The sequence below is a fragment of the Pristiophorus japonicus genome, chromosome 1 (assembly GCF_044704955.1).
Source record: "Pristiophorus japonicus isolate sPriJap1 chromosome 1, sPriJap1.hap1, whole genome shotgun sequence".
Lineage (NCBI taxonomy): Eukaryota > Metazoa > Chordata > Chondrichthyes > Pristiophoridae > Pristiophorus > Pristiophorus japonicus.
Window position 1 is genome coordinate 227,380,505 of NC_091977.1, and position 19,825 is coordinate 227,400,329.

At 47.2% G+C, this 19,825-nt stretch overlaps 1 protein-coding gene across 1 annotated transcript in view; it reads left to right on the forward strand.

The window, feature by feature from the left end:
* mamdc2a (MAM domain containing 2a) overlaps positions 1-13,895 on the forward strand; it is a 171,825-nt gene extending 157,930 nt beyond the window's left edge. The window contains exon 14 of the mRNA XM_070887412.1: positions 13,387-13,895. Coding sequence (XP_070743513.1) covers positions 13,387-13,457 — 71 coding nt within the window. The 3' untranslated portion in view covers positions 13,458-13,895. The remainder of the gene's footprint in view (positions 1-13,386) is intronic.
* The last annotated feature ends 5,930 nt before the right edge of the window (positions 13,896-19,825 follow it).

Genomic DNA, 19,825 nt, shown 5'->3' on the forward strand with positions numbered 1-19,825 from the left:
GGCCTTGCTGGGCTGTTGGGCGTGATGGGTTTGATTTCCTGGTCCGGGGTGATATTGTTGATCCTTTGGGTGTGTGTTGTGGGCTCAAAAAACGTGGTGTCTGCTGTGGGTTGTTCAGGGCAGTCTGTGAACCACAGCCTCGTTTGGTCCAGGTGCTTTCTGCAAATTTGTCCATTGTCTAGTTTGACTACAAACACCCTACTCCCTTCTTTAGCCATCACCGTGCCTGCGATCCACTTGGGACCATGTCCATAGTTTAGCACATACACAGGGTCATTCAAATCAATTTCCCATGACACAGTGGCGTGACCATCGTTTACATTTTGTTGCGGCCGCCTGCTCTCTACCTGATCATGCAGGTTGGGGTGGGCCAGCGAGAGACTGCTTTTAAGTGTCCTTTTCATGAGTAGCACCCCTGTGAGCGAGTGGGGCCTCGTGCGGTAGCGGAGCAGTACTCGGGACAGGCGGGTTTAGAGTGAGCCTTCTGTGACTCGTTTAAGGCTCTGTTAGATGGTTTGTATTGCCCGCTCTTCCTGCCCATTGGAGGCTGGTTTAAACGGGGCCGAGGTGACATGTTTGATCCCATTGTGGGTCATGAATTCTTTAAATTCGGCACTGGTGAAACATGGCCCGTTGTCACTGACCAGTATGTCAGGCAGGCCGTGGGTGGCAAACATGGCCCTCAGGCTTTCAATGGTGGCGGTGGCGGTGCTTCCCGACATTATTTCACATTCAATCCATTTTGAAAAAGCATCCACCACCACCAGGAACATTTTACCGAGAAACGGGCCCGCATAGTCGACATGGATCCTCGACCATGGTCTGGAGGACCAGGACCACAAACTTAGTGGTGCCTCTCTAGACGCGTTGTTCAACTGAGCACACACGCTGCATTGCCGTACACAGGACTCTAAGTCAGAGTCGATACTGGGCCACCACACGTGGGATCTGGCTATCGCTTTCATCATTACTATATCCGGGTGTGTGCTGTGGAGATCCGAGATGAACGTCTCCCTGCCCTTTTTGGATAGCACTACGCGGTTACCCCACAACAGGCAGTCTGTCTGAATGGACAGCTCGTCCTTTCGCCGCTGAAACGGCTTGATTAGCTCTTGCATTTCAACGGGGATGCTGGCCCAGCTCCCATGCAGTACACAGTTTTTTACTAGGGACAGCAGAGGATCTTGGCTGGTCCAAGTCTTAATCTGGCGGGCCGTTACAGGTGATTTATCATTTTCAAACGCTTCCATGACCATCAACAAGTTTGCAGGCTGCGCCATTTCCACCCCCTTGCTGGGCAATGGTAGCCGACTAAGAGCATCCACACAGTTCTTGGTGCCTGACCTGTGGCGGATGGTATAGTTATACACTGATAGCGCGAGTGCCCACCTTTGTATGCGGGCTGAGGCATTAGTATTTATCCCCTTGTTTTCAGCGAACAGGGCTTTGAGGAGCTTGTGATCGGTTTCCAGCTCAAATTTGAGGCCAAATAGCTACTGATGCATTTTCTTTACCCCGAACACACACGCTAATGCCTCTTTCTCAATCATGCTGTCGGCCCTCTCGGCCTTAGACAAGCTCCTGGAGACATAGGCAACAGGTTCCAATTTCCCCGCAACGTTAGCTTGTTGTAATACACACCCGACTCCGTACGACGATGCATCACATGCTAACACGAGTCTCTTACACGCGTTATACAATACAAGCAGCTTGTTGGAGCGTAAAATGTATCTGGCTTTCTCAAAAGCAATTACTTGGTTTTTTCCCCATACCCAGTTCTTACCTTTATGCAATAACACATGTAGGGGCTCTAAGAGGGTGCTTAACCCTGGTAGGAAGTTACCAAAATAGTTGAGGAGTCACAGGAACGACTGCAGCTCTGTGACGTTCTGTGGCCTGGGCGCGTTCCTGATAGCCTCTGTCTTGGCGTCTGTGGGCCGAATGTTGTCCGCAGCGATCTTTCTCTCCAAAAACTCCACTTCTGTTGCCATGAAGACACATTTCGACCTCTTCAACCGCAGCCCTACGCGATCCAGTCGCTGGAGAACCTCCTCCAGGTTTTGTAGGTGCTCGATGGTGTCCCGTCCCATGACCAATATGTCATCCTGAAAAACCACTGTTCGTGGTCCAGACTTGAGTAGGCTCTCCATGTTTCTCTGGAAGATCGCTGCAGCCGACCGAATTCCAAACGGGCATTTGTTCTAGATGAACAGTCCCTTGTGCGTGTTGATGCAGGTGAGGCTCTTCGAAGACTCCTCCAGCTCCTGCGTCATGTAGGCCGATGTCAGGTCGAGCTTGGTAAACGTCTTGCCTCTTGCCTGCATTGCAAATAGGTCGTCTGCCTTAGGTAGCGGGGTATTGGTCCTGTAGCGAGAAACAATTAATAGTTACTTTATAATCACTGCAAATCCTGACCGTGCCATCACTTTTGAGTACTGGAACAATCGGGCTGGCCCACTCGCTGAATTCCACTGGGGAGATGATGCCCTCGCGTTGCAGTCTGTCCAGCTCGATTTCCACTCTTTCCCTCATCATGTGAGGTAACGCTCGCGCCTTGTAGTGAATGGGTCGTGCCTCTGGGACCAAGTGGATCCACACCTTCACCCCGGAAAAGTTTCCAATGCCTGGCTCAAAAAGGGAAGGAAATTTGTTAAGAACCTGGGTACATGAGGCCTCATCGACATGTGATGGCGCTCGGATGTCATCCCAGTTCCAGCGGAATTTGCCCAGCCAGCTCCTTCCAAGCAATGTGGGGCCATCGCCTGGGACAATCCAGAGTGGCACTTCCTGCACCGTGCCCTCGTAGGTGACCTTGACCATGGCGCTGCCCAGGACAGTGATGAGCTCTTTGGTGTACATTCTCAGTTTCGTGTGGATGGGGCTCAGGGCTGGTCTGAGTGCCTTGTTCCATCACATTCTCTCAAACATCTTTTTACTCATGATGGATTGGCTAACGCCAGTGTCCAGTTCCATGGCTACGGGTAAGCCATTCAGTTTTACATTTAGCATTATAGGTGGACATTTCATCGAAAATGTGTGCACCCCGTGTACTTCAGCATCTGCCTCCTCTCTCTGAGGCTCGAAATTGCTTTGATCCACCATGGACTGATCTTCCTCTGCTGCGTGGTGGTTAACAGGTTTTGCAGAGCTTGCAGCTCGTCTACAAGCTCGTTGGAGGTGCCCCATTGTTCCACAGCTCTTGCAAACATACCCTTTGAAACGGCATGAATAGGCTGAATGGAAGCCTCCACAACGCCAACAAGGTGTGAATTGCCTTGCATTCATCCTTTGTTGGGAACTCTGAGTCATCTGGGTCACCTGAGGCCAACTGGCAGTTGCAGACTCATGGTTTCTGCCCTGTACATTTCTGCTCACAAACACAGTTCCAGTTATTTTATGAACATTGCTTGCATTTGTGTGCTGAGAGATTTGTTTGGTGTTATCACTGGTGGACATAAACGCCTGTGTTATCGCAATGGCCTTACTGAAGGTTGATGTCTCTATAGACAAACGTTTTTGTAGGATTGTCTCGTGGCCAATGCCCAGTACAAAAAAGTCTCTGAGCATCTGCTCCAGGTAGCCATCAAACTCACATTGTCCTGAAAGTCGCCTTAGCTCGGCGGCGTAGCTCACCACTTCCTGACCTTCAGATCGCTGGCACGTGTAGAACCGATACCTCGCCATCAGCAGGCTTTCCCTCGGGTTAAGATGCTCCTGAACCAGTGTACACAGCTCCTCATATGACTTATCTGTGGGTTTCACCGGAGCCAGAAGATTCTTCATGAGGCTGTAGGTCGGTGCCCCGCAGACCGTGAGGAGGACCGCTCTCCTTTTTGCAGCGCTTCCTTCTCCGTCCAGCTCATTGGCTACAAAGTACTGATCTAGCTGTTCGACATAGGCTTCCCAGTCCTCACCCTCTGAGAACTTCTCCAGGATGCCCACAGTTTGCTGCATCTTTGCGTTGGTTTCGTGTACTCGTCGCCAGTTGTTGTGTTCCTAACACAGATGAGACTGCACACAGGGAGGTTAAAGTAACAGTGACCTCAGTCTTTAATAAGACACTCCAGAGTGAGGAACAGGCCTTAGGGGCCGGCTTATATGCAGTGCTCTCAAGGGATGCTGGGATCTCTTGGGACTTCAGTGGATGCGCTTCCTGGTGGCGGAATATGGGAGTACATGCTTTACAGATACACAACAGTGACCTCTAACACCTAGAAGGGCAAATGCAGTATCATCACCTCCATGTTCCCCTTCAAGTCAGACACTTGGACATATAATCGGCCGTTCCTTCATCGTCGCTGTGTCAAAATCCTGGAACTCCCTCCCTAACAGCACTGTGGAAGTACCTTCATCACATGCGTTGCAGCGTTTCAAGAAGATGGCTTACCACCACCTTCTCAAGGGGAACGTAGGGATGGGCAATAAATGCTGGCCTTATCAGCAACGCTCAAATGAATAAATAAATGAATGAATAAATAAAAAATCCTAGAGCGGGAATGCTGCTTGGCCATTCCACCATTCCACCATGAAAGGCACCACATTTCACCTCCTAATCCTATTTTCAGCCAGCATTTATGTTAAAGCAACTTCCAGTAGGGACTATTAGATAGCAATCAGCATTTCTAACCCCAGCTGAGAACTTTTTATTTCCCTTCCTAACACTTTGGCCCAATAAAAGCAGCTCAATTGACTGCTCCAGTTGTGATCAACTAAAGCTGAGAATAGCAACTGCTGCCTTTTGATCTCTATAACTTAGGAACGTAAGAACAGGAGGAGAACATTCAGCCCCTCAAGCCTGTTCCACCATTCAATTCGATCATGGCTGTTCTGTAACTTAACATCATCTACCCCCTTTAATACCCTTACCCAACAAAAATCCATCACGCTCAGTTTTGAAATTTTCAATTGACCCCCAGTCTCAACAGCTTTTTGGGGAAGAGAGTTCCAGATTTCCGCTAACCTTTGTGTGAAGAAGTGCTTCCTGACATCACCTCTAAACGGTCTAGTTGTAATGGTGTTTAGGGTCATGTAGAGGTTTGGGAAGTGATTCCGTGGGGGAGAAAAACACATCAGGCATTAATTTAAAAACAATACTCTTTGTACTGATCAATGTGCAGGCGATTACCATTTTTATGATGATGTTGTGGAATCCTTGACTCATGCATGACTTGAGCCTTTGCTCCACATGCGGTGAATTTGCTGGTTATTTGGCAGTGATATTCTGCTCAGGAATGGAACTTGCAAACACACTTAGTCAGCTGTTAGTGTGGATGTAGAGCAACAGCTATAGTTTTACATTTAAGTGGTTAAGCCAGATAATTGGGTCAGGAGCAGCGGAGTGTTTCCCTGCGATGCCTCCTTTGTATTTGTGAATCCAGCATTGAGTCATTCTATGTTCCACGGTCTATTCTGGGTGACCACAGTCTCCATTTGTGCCTCAAGTATCCGCAGCTGCTGTGGTTTGTGCAGGTGCGGTTTCGAGTTACCGATAAGCTTCGTGGAAGATCGAAGCCAGGAATCCTCCGCGTCGGGTCTTTCACAAGGTGTTTGCTTATGACTTTGTGACTTCTTGTGAACTCTATTCGGCTTTCCAAGCATCATCAGGGTTGAAGTCGCGTTGTCGAAGGTTCAAGCGCGCGGGTCCAAAAGGGCTTCAGGACTTCAGTCGATGGTGAGGGATGTTGTTGCGATCCTGGTGGATCCTGGTTATTTTTGTGAGTGAAAAAGACACCGCCATTACCGGGAATTTCCTCAGCAGGATTTTCCTGCTCAACCGCTGTAAGCTCGGCAGAAGTCCCTGTTGGAGTTTCCGCCAGTATTACACCCACCGATTGGAGAACCCCACAGTTAAATCCTGGTTATAGAGCCTTGCTCTGTGAAGTAATACCGACTCCTTACAGGAAGTAATCCGCACTTGGTTCATGTTTATAAATATGGTTACAAGGTTTAATCCTTAAAACACTCCTTCATTTAGAGCATAATGTACAGGCACAACTTGCATTTATCTACCGCCTTTAACATAGTAACATCAGCCTTGATTTCTGTGCTCAAGTCTCAGGAGTGGGACTTGAACCCACAACCTTTTGACTCAGAGGGAGAGTGCTACCCACTGAGCCACAGCTGACACCTGCATCGTGCATGTTTCCAGAATGTAATCCAGACCTGACTAAACTCCAGTGGTACGTAATGTGAAGGCTGCAGAGTGAAGAAGAACGACCCTTTAAAGATTTACTTTTAAGATTTACAGTTAGATCTGCGTTATCCATCATAATGGGGAGTGTCTCTCTCCCGCCTCAGCCCATTAATAATGGAAAAGTGCCATTAACCAGAGTTTTGCCGTACTCGCATGGCGTAGCAATCCTCTTTTCACAAACGTGAAGAGAAGTACAATATAAATAATTGATTGTTAAACAGTTATTGCATGCCAGAAACCATCTATGTGGATGCTCAGTTGAGCTGTGCAGTGATGCACAATGTTGAATAACAACAACTTGTATTTATATAGCACCTTTAATGCAGTAAAAATATCCCAAGGTGCTTCACAGGAGTGATTATGAAACAAAATTTGACACCGAGTCATATAAAAAGATATTAGGACATGTGACCAAACGCTTAGACAAAGAGCATCTTAAAGGAGGTGAGAGAGCTAAAGAGGTTTAGGGAGGGAATGCCAGAGCTTAGGGCCTAGCCAGTTGAAAGCATGGCCGCCAATGTTGGAGTGGTGATGCAAATTGGCGATGTTCAAGAGGCTGGAAAGGAGGAGCACAGATATCTCAGGAGGATTGTGGGGCTGGAGGAGATTACAGAGATAGGGAAGGACGAGGTTGGGGAGGGATTTGAAAACATGCATGAGAATTTTAAAATCAAACAAAAAGCAGATACAAAGTGCAGTGCTGTCTCACGTAAGGCTTTATCCTGCAAAAATTCTGTTGGATAATCAAAATGACAGACAATTGGAGTGAACATTGTAGAAGCTCCAATCCACTCATTTTTATCACTCCATTATTCAGTGAATAAATATCTGTTATGGGCTATGTGGTGCACTGAGAACTCTGCGTTCCTCCAATTCTGGCCTCTTGCACATTTCCAATTTCCTACACCCCACCATTGGCGGCTGTTTCTTCAGCTGCCTAGGCTCTAAGCTCTGGAATTCCCTTCTTAAACCTCTCTCTCCTCCTTTAAGACGCTCCTTAAACCCACATCTTTGACCGTCACCTGTCCTAATATCTCTTTACATGGCTCAGTGTCAAATTTTGTCTGATAATTGCTACATTAAAGGCGCTATATAAATGCAAGTTGTTGTTCTTATGGTTGGGATCCTCTATTATTGATGCAGGTACTGTACTGGAACGCAGTGGTAGAAAGAAAGACTTACATTTATATAGCGCCTTTCACGACCATCAGACGTCCCAAAGGGCTTTACAGCCAATAAAGTACTTTTTTGAAGTGCAGTCACCTTTGTAATGTAGGAAATGTAGCAGCCAATTTGCGCACAGCAAGCGCCCACCGACAGCATTGTGATAATGACCAGATAATCTGTTTTTTTAGTGAGGGATAAATATTGGCTCAGGACTCTGGGGAGAACTTGTCTGTTCTTCAAAATAATGGCATGGCATCTTTTACGTCCACCTTAGAGAGTAGACGGTACACTAGTTTAATGACTTATCAAAAAGATGGCTGCAGTTTGAGTACTGTTACATTTTGAGCACCCCCATTATAGGAAGGATATCAGAGTAATGTAAAGATGCAGTTCAAATTCACTAGGATGTTACTGCTCTTCTTGAAAATAGTGTCATAGGATCTTTTATGTCCACCTGAGAGAGCAGATGGGACCTCGGTTTAACGTCTCATCCGAAAGATAGCACCTCTGACAGTGCAGCTTCTCAGTGTCAACCTAGGTTTTGTGCTCAAGTTTCTGGAGTGGGACTTAAACCCACAACCTTCTGACCCAGAGGCAAGAGCATGACCAAACAGAGACACAGATCAGGCAGAATTTTCCCCATTAATTGGGTGGTGGGAGAGAGGGGGGATGGGGGAAAGAGATGGGAAGGAAAAGTGTTCAATTTAAGTAGTTCTCCCATCTAATGACAGCAGAGATACCTCTAGTGCTCTCACACTAAAAGCTTCAGCACACTGCAGTTGAGTCTGGTGTGTTAATATTTCTCACCCTACCGTACAGGCCAGCAATGGCAATCTTCCACTGGCAAAGCTGCACAGGAAAAATAAAGACATGTTGTACATCATTGAATGCAATTTTACATCATTAGGATCTGTTGCACTAAAAAGAATAAAGCTTGCGCTGTTGTATTTTCTTAAACATGCATAAATGATGGCCTGAAGGCTTCAACTTTCATTTTCATGACATCAATAAGATAAGGAGGGTCTTGAAGTTGGAAGATGTTGCATGTTCATCGTTTTCCACAGGCCCCGATTATTTATGCTGGTTTTCCAGTCCCGGCCTTTGCTAATGCAATTCTCAGGAAATTTGGATGTAGGTTCCCCAAAGCAAAGTTGGCGTAGAAACTGGTAGAAATTTTGGCATATTACATAGAATGTACAGCACAGAAACTGGTCATTCAACCCAACAGGTCCATGCCCCACACAAGCCTCCTCCCACCCTACTTCATCTCACCCCATCAACATATCCTTCTATTCATTTCTCCCTCATGTGTTTATCTAACTTCCCCTTAAATGCATCAATGCTATTCACCTCAACCACTCCCATGTGGTAGTGAGTTCCGCATTCTCATCCCTCTCTGAGTAAAGAAATTTCTCCTGAATTCCCCGTTAGATTTATTAGTGGCTCTCTGATATTTATGGCCCTTCTGGTCTCCTCCGCAAGTGGAAACATTTTCTCTACGTCTACCCTATCGAACTCCCTTCATAATTTTAAAGACATCGATCAGGTCACCCTCAGCCTTCTCTTTGTTAGAGAAAAGAACCCCAGCCTGTTCAATCTTTCCTAATCGGTACAACCTCTCAGCTCTGGTATCATTGTAGTAAATCTTTTTTTGCGATCCACAAAATTGCAACAAAAGGTTAAAACAACTCAACCTCTTTGGCATGCAGTTTACTACTTTCACCAGCAGAGGACGCTAAAGCTATACCAATTGGGCCTCGCAGTCTGTGTCTACAGAAAACCCATTGCTCATTTCTGTAATTGGGAAATTCCCCATATGTGTCAGCATGAGTTTCTCTGCAACGATCAGCATTTTTATTCCCTGTGTTGTCACTTGTCTTAGTCAGTTGTCTTCGATTCTTGTGGTCTGTGTCCCTGATTGTGTGGCTCAGAGCAGGAAAGACTCTGAGCAAGTTTGACATTCCATCCAGTGCTTTCAGACTAGTATTTACAGGGGCCAGCCTCCTCCCCTCTACCTCCTCCTTAAGTAGTATCAGCAACATGATGACTTCACCAAGACTGTCTACTTCCACCTTTGTCACATTGCCCGTCTCCACCCCTGCCTCAGCTCAACTGTTGCCGAAACCCTCATCCATACCTTTCATACCTCTAGACTTAACTATTGCAACGCTCTCCTGGTCGGCCTCCCATTTTCTACCCTCCATAAACTTGGTCATCCAAATTTCTGCTACCCGTGTCCTAACTCACACCAAGTCCCATTCACCCATCACCCCTGTGCTCGCTGACCTACATTGGCTCACAGTCCGGCAATGTCTCGATTTTCAAATTCTCATCCTTGTTTTCAAATCCCTCCATGGCCTCGCCCCTCCCCATCTCTGTATTCTCAACCAACCTCTACAACTCCCCAAGATCTCTGCGCTCCTCAAATTCTAGCCTCTTGAGCATCCCCGATTTTAATCGCTCCACCATTGGTGGCTGTGCCTTCAGCTGCCTAGGTCCTAGGCTCTGGAATTCCCTGCCTAAACCTCTCCGCCTCTCTCCTCCTTTAAGATGCTCGTTAAAACCTACCGCTTTGACCAAACTTTTACTATGTTATAGTTGCTATATAAATGCAAGTTGTTGTTGTCATGACCCTCCTTAAAAGTTTCAACGCACTGCTGCTGAGTCTCGCATATTGGTATTTAGTTCACCTGACCATACAGGCCAGCAATGGCATTCTTCCACTGGCAAAGGTGTGAGGGCAAAGAATTAAAGTTAAAGAGAATAAGAGCTGAAATTAATGGCTCATGCACAAAATCATGTGCAGCCGTGAAATTGTGACTTTTGTACAATTGTGCACATCTAATCTTGCACAACCAATTGTGCATAATCAACTGCACAAATGCAGTTGCTTTAGTGCCGCTGCCATTGCTCTGAATCCCACCCCCACAGTGTAAACAACAATAACAACTTACATTTATATAGCCAGTTTAACGTCGTAAAATGTCCCAAGGCGTTTCACAGGAGCGTTATAAGGCAAAATTTGACACTGAGCCACATAACGAGATGTTAGGACAGGTGACTAAAAGCTTGGTCAAAGAGATAGGTTTTAAGGAGCGGCTTAAAGGAGAGGCAGACAGGTTTAGGAAGGGAATTCCAGAGCTTGGGGCATAGGCAGCAGAAGACATGGCCATCAGCGGTAGAGCGATTAAAATCGGGATGCTCAAGAGGGCAGCAGTGGAGGAGCGTAGGGATCTTGGAGGATTATAGGGCTGGAGGCATTTACAGAGATACGGAGGGGTGAGGCCATGGAGGGATTTGAAAACAAGGATGAAAATTTCTTAATTAAGGCGTTGCCGGACCGGGAGCCAATGTAGGTCAGCGAGCACAGGGGTGATGGGTAAACAGGACTTGGTGCGAGTTAGGATACGGACAGCAGAGTTTTGGATGAGCTCAAATTTACGGAATGTGAAAGGTGGGAGGCCAGCCAGGAAAACAGGGCAAACTCAGAACACCAGCAACTGTAATGCATTGTGGAACTCTGGAAGCAATTTGGTAATATAAACGCATCATTAACTGGTAAAAATTGCCGAATTTTCAGCATCTTCGCGAGTGCATCAAACTGGTAAGCGTGCTGTCTAAATTTGTGTGGTTGATAATTGTATGCAATAGCTAACTAGTGACACCTCTGACAGGGAGTGTCTCTGAAGCAGTGGACACCTCTACGCTCAAACATTTTTACCGTCAGTGAGGTGAGAACGTACTGTCACACTACTGTATTTGATGTACACTTTTCAGGCTCTGTTTTCACACGCCACTTCACTGCTTCACTATTGTAATTCATTCTATGGCCGTGGAATCCCATATGGTTAATTCTTTATAAACATACACAACAGTAATTAAGCTGACACAATACAAATGATTGTAATGATGTTGCACAGTGTGTTGCACTTGTCCTTGTGTTTTCCAGCTCACCTTTGCTTTACGTTCAATTAACCTCACCTTTAATGGGCTCACACTCCCCGACTGGGGAGAGAAACACACTCTTAACTAACGTTGCAAACTTTTAAACGTATTGTACCTTGACCCCGTCAAATCTCAGATCATTAATAGATATTGTTACTTGCTAATCCGTGATCGGAGCGGGGAAATGGGGCACTGCTGAGTGTAGATCAGACACGGAGAGTGGGAGGGCAACAAGGCTTGGGCATGCGGGGAAGGAGGGAGGGTACAGGTAGGATGAAGGCTGATAGCCTTGATCTTCCTTCACCTTGTCCCCACAATATTCTCAGCCTCCGATCCCCCCTACCCACACTCAATCTTCACTCTCTATCCACCAGTGTTAGATGCCCCCCCCAGTACCCCAGCCTCATAGGAAGAGGAGTAGGCCATTCAGTCCCTCGAACCTGTTCCGCCATTCAGTGAGATCATGGCTGATCTGTGACCTAACTCCATATACCCGCCATTGCTCCATATTTCCTCATACTTTTGGTTAACATAAATCTATCAATCTCAGACTTAAAATTAATAACTGATCTCACATCAACTGCCTTTTGCGGAAAAGAGTTCCAAACTTCTACCACCTTTGTGTGTAGAAATGTTTTCTAACTTCAGTCCTGAAAGGCCTAGCTCCAATTTTTAGGCAATGCCCCCCACTCCTAGATCCCCCAACCAGCAGAAATAGTATCTCAGTATATATCCTATCAGTTCCTCCTTGAATCTGTTCCCCCATTCAATTAGATCATGGATGATCTGTATCTTAATTCCATCTGCCCTCCGGCACAGGCATGATGGGCCAAATGGTCTCCTTCTGTGCCGAATCATTCTATGATTCGAATACCCTTACCTGACACAAATCAATCTCATCTTGCCACCAACCTAGTTTAACCTCTGATGCTCTGCTCCCACAGTCACTATGACCTTCCTGCATCACTCACCAGGCCTACAGTCCTGCTCCCCACTGGTTCCCCCCAAAAATGTTATAAGTCCTATTTTAGAAATCTCCAATTTCACAATTGTAAATGGACAAATCTATGAAGGAAAAACATTTCAGAAGGTTGTCGCTGAAATCAACAATCTGTGTAGTAATACCACTCAGCCTTAAAATCTAATTTTAATTTTTATAATTTTTACCTAATATGTGGTATGAACAAAATTCCTGAAAGTGATAAAATGTGATCTCTTTCCCATTCTCTTTTTGTGACTATTTATTGCATGTTACACAGACAATATGCAATCATCTCAATCTCCTGAATCTTGCGTGAAACTGGACCTGTCTGCCTTACAGTTAACCGGGATGGGCATTGGTTATGGCCCATTTCCAACCACACAACAACAACAACTGGTGCCTTTAAAGTAGTAAAATGTTCCAAATGTGTTTCACAAAAAGATTTGCATTTATATAGTACCTTTCACGACCGGGCACCCCAAAGCACAGAGCATAAAGTACTTTTTGAAGTGTAGTCACTGTTGTAATGTAGGAAACAGCAGCCAATTTGTATATAGTAAGCTCCCACAAACAGCAATGTGATAATGTTTTAGTGATATTGATTGAAGGATAAATATTGGCCTAGGACACTGAGGATAACTCCGCTGCTCTTCTGCGAAATAGTGCCTAGGATCTTTTATGTCCACCTGAGAGGGCAGACGGGGCCTCAGTTTAACGCCTCATCCAAAAGATGGCACCTCTGACAGTGCAGCATTGCCTCAGCACTGCACTGGGAGTGTCAGCCTAAATTTTTATGCTTAAGTCTCAGGAGTGGGACAACCTTCTGACTTCGAGGTGAGAGTGCAACCCACTGAGCCACAGCTTCACAGGAGCATTATTAGACAAACATTGGACACAGAGCCACATAAAGAGATATGAGCACAGGAGACCAAAAACTTGGTCAAGAGATAGGTTTAAGCCAGATTAATTCTTTGGGTTTAGCAGATGATACAGGGACTTGATTTAATGCGTTTTTCATACAGCAGAGTGAAGGAAACTAATCACTTTTGTTGTGTGTGTGTGTGTGTGTGTGTGTTTTTCTTTTCTCATTTATTTACAGATTCAGGAAAAACTTTGCCACATGACCCAGAATCTCCGAATCAACCGGATTGGTACAGCTTTTATATCTGAATTGGGATTCCATGGCTGCAACGTCACAGAGAGCACGAGTAACGAGAAGCTCGATTTGAATCTTGTAGAAGTTGTAAATTATTTTTCAGCCGTCACCAGAAAGAAGAATTCAATTGATTTGAATGGCTTTTGCTGAATATTAGAACAGATACATGTGTTGCTTTAGTTAGCAAAGACGTAGAGCCCACAGGGTCCTTAATGTTTGCTTTAGTACATGGAAATATCCAGTATTCGTAATTGCTGAAGAGCTGTAAATATTCAACATTTCACGATGTTAAAAGATGGGATCATTAGCACTGTTTGAGTTTTATGTTTGGTTTGTTTGTCAAAGAATATTATGAATGCAGTTAGCAGCTCCTTCTTGGCCACATACTGTGAGGTCACATGCCGATTGTGTTCTATATTTATCCAGTTCAAATAAAGATGTGAGAAAACCTTCCATGCAATTTCTCAATGTCTAGGCCTCTGAGATGAATCTGGTATGTGAGTAATGATCCAGTGAGTCACAAACATTAACAAAAACTTGCATTTATATAGCGCCTTCAACACTATAAAACATCCCAAGGCATTTCACAGGAGCAATATCAAACACAATTAGACACCAAGCCACATAAGGAGATATTAGGACAGATGATCAAAAGATTGGTCAAAGAGGTAGGTTTTAAGGAGCGTCCTAAAGGAGGAGAGAGAGGTAGCGAGGCGGAGAGGTTCAGGGAGGGAATTCCAGAGCTTGGGGCCCAGGCAGCTGAAGGCACGGCCACCGATGGTGGAACAATGAAAATCGAGGATGTTCATACACTATGTCTCTGTCTCTTCCTCGACTTATTTTGAACGTCAAATGCATAAATTACTGTTAATCTCAGGTGTCTACACAATTGGGCAGATATACCTGCTGGCAGAAACCACCCAGGGGAGTTTTGTCAAAATGCCACTGGAGTCTACAATTAACACAGTACTGTGTCTAGTTGCTCGCTAATCTTAACAGGTGGAAAATTATGCAGAAACAGCTGAGGTTAACAAACACCTCTCTCTTCTCACCTCTGCTGAGATCTAACACATCTCTAGAGCTGGAAGACCCTTAGCTCTTGGGGTTGCCTCTGGACGTATGTTAATAATGTGTGAAAAGAAATGTGAAATGTTAGTGCAATAACCATTGGCGTTGCACCGAAGCTAGAAAGTACCAGATGTGCCGTTACTAGGCAAGAGGGTTCATTGAATAATTAGATATGACTGGGAGGGAGGCTGAGCAGGTGAGGGGGCAGGGTGTGGGGGGACCCAGTTATTAAGCTCTTAAGTTGTGGTTGAGGGAAAGCTAGTAGGTTACATCAGCTCAGATGTGGAAACACCTAAAGGCACAGAAACAGGCCATTTGGCAAAACAGGTCCATGTCGGTGTTTATGCTCCACATGAGCCTTTAACATAGTAAAACTTCCTTACCACTGTACAGAAACATTATCAAACAAATTTAACACTGAGATATTGAAGGAGATATTAACACAGGTGAGAGGTAGGTTTTAAAGAGGTAAGTTTTAAGGAGTGTCTTAAAGGAGGAGAGATAGAAAGTTGGAGATGTAGACGGAGAGGTTTAGGGAGGGAATTCCAGAGCTTAGGGTCTAGGCAGCTGAAGGCATACAGTGTGACTACAATCTATCTAGTTTATGATAGACCCATTAAGCACAGAAGGAGGCCATTCAGCCTATCGTGCCTGTTCCAGCTCTTTGAAAGAGCTGCCCAATTAGTCCCCACCCCTCCCGCCGCCGCCCTTTCCCCATAGTCCTGCAGTTTTCTCCTTTATAATGGAGACAAGGGCACCGAAATTCAGCCTCTGGAAAAGGCCTCTTACCGCCGGAAAGCGGCGGCCAAGCGGCGGAGTTGAGTGGCCGCTGCTTTGCGGGTCGAATGGCCGCCGTAATTGATATTTAGCTCAGGGTTTTTGCGGCTGTGCTCACTACCGCCGTCTTATTGTAAATGCAGTCCTAATGATACAATCAGAGCGCGCACTGCTGCCTCTCCACCTTGGAAACTATATTCACTATAAAAAAATCCAAGCTGCTGCCCGATGGTGTCCCCGACAGTTTTTTGTGTCGGAGCACTGTGCAGTTCAGTTCGAGACCACCAGCAGAGTTCAAAGCAGTGAGTGAATCGCCATTTTTTTTACCAAACTTTTATCGGATTTGGACCAAAGTTTCTCGCAGTTCTGAAAACTTTTGTGGGAATGTGAAAAGTTTCTCACTCGCACTTTTGACATCGGCAGTGAAGACTGGTGGCCTGGAGTCCTCAATCTGTGCTGCACAGAGGCCTCACAGTGAGGGTTGAGCCTGCAGACGCAATGGGCTCAATGCTCGCAGGGGAGCACCTTGTGCACATTGTGCGTGGCAGGGAGGCATGCAGGAGATGGCGGTGCCATCAGCAACGGGTCCAGAGACAGTGGGCAAGGGTAGCAGCAGACATGGCTGCCCAACATAGAGATGGGCCTGGAGATGGCCACAGACCTCAAGGCAGAGAGGAGGAGGGTCAGGAAGGACATCCTCGGGGACCTGTGCAATCTGAAACAGACAAGGCTGAAACCAAACTGACCATTGCACTAAACCTTTACGCATCTGGCTCTTTCCAACTGCAACTACAGATATATCTAACCTCTCTCAGTTCTCCACCCATCGCTCCATCCGTCAAGTCACAGATGCTCTCTACAAGAGAAGACTGGAATACATTTCTTTCCCAGAGCAGGGAGAAGCAGGTGGAGCGGCAGACCAGATTTGTGCGGATTGCGGGGTTCCCCAGGGTGCAGGGCGCCATCATCTGCACACACGTCACTGAGGGCACCACAAACCCATGCTGAGATGTTCATAACCAGAAAGGGATTCCACTCCCTGAATGTCCAGCTGCTTTGTGACCACCAGCACAAGATCATGGCCGTTGATGCACGGTAGCCAGGCAGCAACCACGATGCCTTCATCCTGCGCCAGAGCAGTGTGCCCGCCGTGTTCTCGGGTCCAAACCAGGATTGTGAATGGCTGCTAGGTGACAAGGGATATGCACCTTGGCTGTTGATTCCCCTTCGCAACCCCAGGACTGCAGCCGAACATGCTCACAACGACGCTCATTCAGCCATCAGGTGCATAATTGAGCACTGCATCGGGATCCTCAAGCAGAGGTTCCATTGCCTTGTGCTCTGGTGGAGTGTTACAGTACTCGCTTGAGTGGGTCTCCCTATTCGTGGTGGTCTGCTGCATGCTTCACAACCTGGCAATAATGAGGGGCCAGCCGCTGGAGGTCGATCCAGTAGTAGCACCTCAGGAGGAGGTGGAGGAGGAGGAGGAGGACCAGGAGGAGGAGGATCAGGAGGAGGACCAGGAGGCGTCGTCGCCATCCCAACCCTGCAAGGGAAGTGTTCGTTTCCGATGAGTTAATGCCCACATCACCCAATTCAGCTTTGCTTTTCCATGGCCATCCCAATGAGTCCTTTCATACATCATTGCCCACCGTCAAATGATACACCTGCCCAGATATAGGAACACAAAATAAAGATTTATTGCAGAATAAAGAAAGGTGCGAAAAACATACACCATTATTTCTCACCCTGGTGCATCTCCTTATAACCGCTTTTATGCAAACCTATCCTGCTACTACGCTGCAGCGTCTCCCCTGTGGCTGCCTCATGGGTCTGGGCAGACTGCTGTGTTTCTTGTGTAGAAGCTACAGATGTCCTTCTAGGATGCTGTTGACCAGCTCTGGCCCTGGAAGGGCCGGCTGGAGACTGGTCAACACCCTCCTGGGAGTGTTCAGTCGGCCTTGGCTTGGGCGAATCCATGCTTGGAAGTAATGGCGGAGTGTCAGCTCTGGGGCCAGGAATGCTGCGATCCTGAGAGAGCGCATCATCTGTATCCTGGTCCGAGGAGCCTGCATCACTCCCCGGGGGCAGTACATTACCACCTATCTGAGGGAGCACAGGTCGGTGCTGTGGCGCCACACCAGAAGGTGGCCTGTGGTGGACCCAGCCACGATGGCAATACTGAGGTGTCGGGTGGTATCCAGTTGAGACTGCCACGAGAGCAGGCACAGTCTCAAAGATGGCAGCATTAGAGGCTCCGTGGCCTGTTGCCCCGAGTGCATAAAAGCATTCAGAGCCGTGGTCATCCTCTCCACACCAGCACCGATGCGTTCATTCCCTTGCGTCTGTGCTGCAATGGCAACTGCCATATCACGTACGGGTTGCGGCATCACATCTATATCTGCACGGTCTCTCTGGGAGTCCACCATCGCCTGCACACTGGCAATGGTGGGCTCTATGGTGTGCGCCGAGCTGTCGACAATGCGGGAAGCGGACTCCTCCATGCTCCTCACCACTTCCGACAGACTGGCACCCTTGCCACTGCCCCCAACATCTGGGAATGCATGGCCTCTGCCCTTCTTTCATAAGCTCCAACATCAATTGTCTCGTCTGAATCCACTTCAGCAGAACTCCCATGTGCACTCGTCCCGATAGCACCCAAAGTTCCTTAGGCCCGCCACCATGCTGCAACCCGCTAGGCCCCGTGCAACACCCAGTGCAGACCCCTCTGCCATCTCTACTACATCTGACCGCGTACTCCCAGTATCTGAGGTGGCGCGTGTGACAGTAGGAAGCAGTGACGCAATGCTGACAGCAGTGTCCCCCTCTTCCTCTGCCTCATCTGAGATGTCCCTAATAGATGGATTGCACTTCAGGGTGTCATCAAGGCTGGAGCCCCCAATGTCCTCAAGGGTGTCAGGATCGACATGGCTCTCATTGCCCTCAAGGGTCTCCTCCAGGCCATGCCTCTCTGTGTCAGGAGGAGCCTCTCCCTCACCTCAGCTGCCACTGCACTCAAGGCTGTTGTCCTGCCTTGCCCACCCACTCGCACCAGCGCTAGGATCCTCGCCTTGGCTCTCACTCGGCTTCTCATCTGCAAGCATGAATGGCAGGCACAAGGGCTGCCATGAGGGGGAGGAAGGGAATTGACACATGGAGGCTGCAAGTAGTGGATTTTCAGAAGGAAACACACAGTAGGCGCTGGCGCTTTCAGGGAGAGATAGCATTAAAGGAGTGCCTCACTTATCCATGCTGCCCACATCGGCATCCCCAGTACCAGAGGCCACAGGGAAGGCAGCATGTCTGCCACTAACGCCTCGACCCACTCCTCCAGAGGTGTCAGGATTTGATGATGGGACTCACCAACACCTTTGCTCTATTCTGTTGTGAGCAACCTTGGCCTGCAAAACAAAGAATGGTTGCTAGGTAGCAGTGTGATGACACATCAGAAACAAGTTGTGTCCCTGACATGCAATTGTAACTGTGACCTGAAAGGGAGCCTCCATTCCGAGAACACATACATATATATACAGGCCTCAACAATGAAATGCTGCTTCAGTGACTGTACAGTGAAGGCGGGAAATAAGAGAAGGATGAAGGAGAGGCTCGCAGATGGAAGGTCGGCAGTTGGTGGAACAGGTACTCACTTTCGTCAAACGCATGATGTCGTTCATCCTTTTTCTGCATTGGGTGGAGGTGCGATCTTGAATGGAGGTACCTGAGACCTTCACAGCTACCTCGCTCCAGGCATTACTGTTCACTTCTGTCATGTATGTACAATCTGTTTGTAGCCACCAGATGGCGTCATTGTTGGAGGCCACTGAGCAGCACGCACATGGTGCTGCTCAGATATAAAAGGCCAGCCATTTTTAGAGTCAGGCACTTTGGGCCTAAATAAAGCAGAGCCAAGGTTGTACCTTGTTTAGTTAAACAGTACTCAGTTTGAACCTTTATTACATACATAACATTTGGCGACGGGAATACAAGAACCTTGTTTGCAAAATGAGCATGATTGGATTTTTAGAGTGATTCGTGGAGGGAAAAGATTGGGCAGACTTTGTGAGCCGTTTGAACCAGTACTTTGTGGCCAACAAAATGAAGGGGGTCGACGATGCAGATCGGCGCTGGACCGTGTTCCTCACTGTGTGCGGTTCAAAGATCTACGGTCTGATAAAGAATCTACTCATGCCTAGTGATCCAACAGAGAAAACGTACGAGGAGTTGTGTACATTGGTACAGGAGCACCTCAAGTCAGATGATGGCATCATTATCATCTCGAGATAAAAGTTTTATATATCGGAAGGCCAGAGCGCGGCGGAATTCGTTGCTGACCTGAGACATCTAGGGGGACCGTGCAAGTTCGGGACGGTGTTGGCAGACATGCTGCGGGACGACTTTGTTATCGGTATCAACCACGAGATGATCCTGCTCAAACTTCTGGCAGTGGAGGAGTTGGATTTAAAAAGGGCCATCCAGGTCGCTCAATCATGTATGACGACGGACAGGAGTCTAAAGGAATTAGCGGGGAAGAACCGAA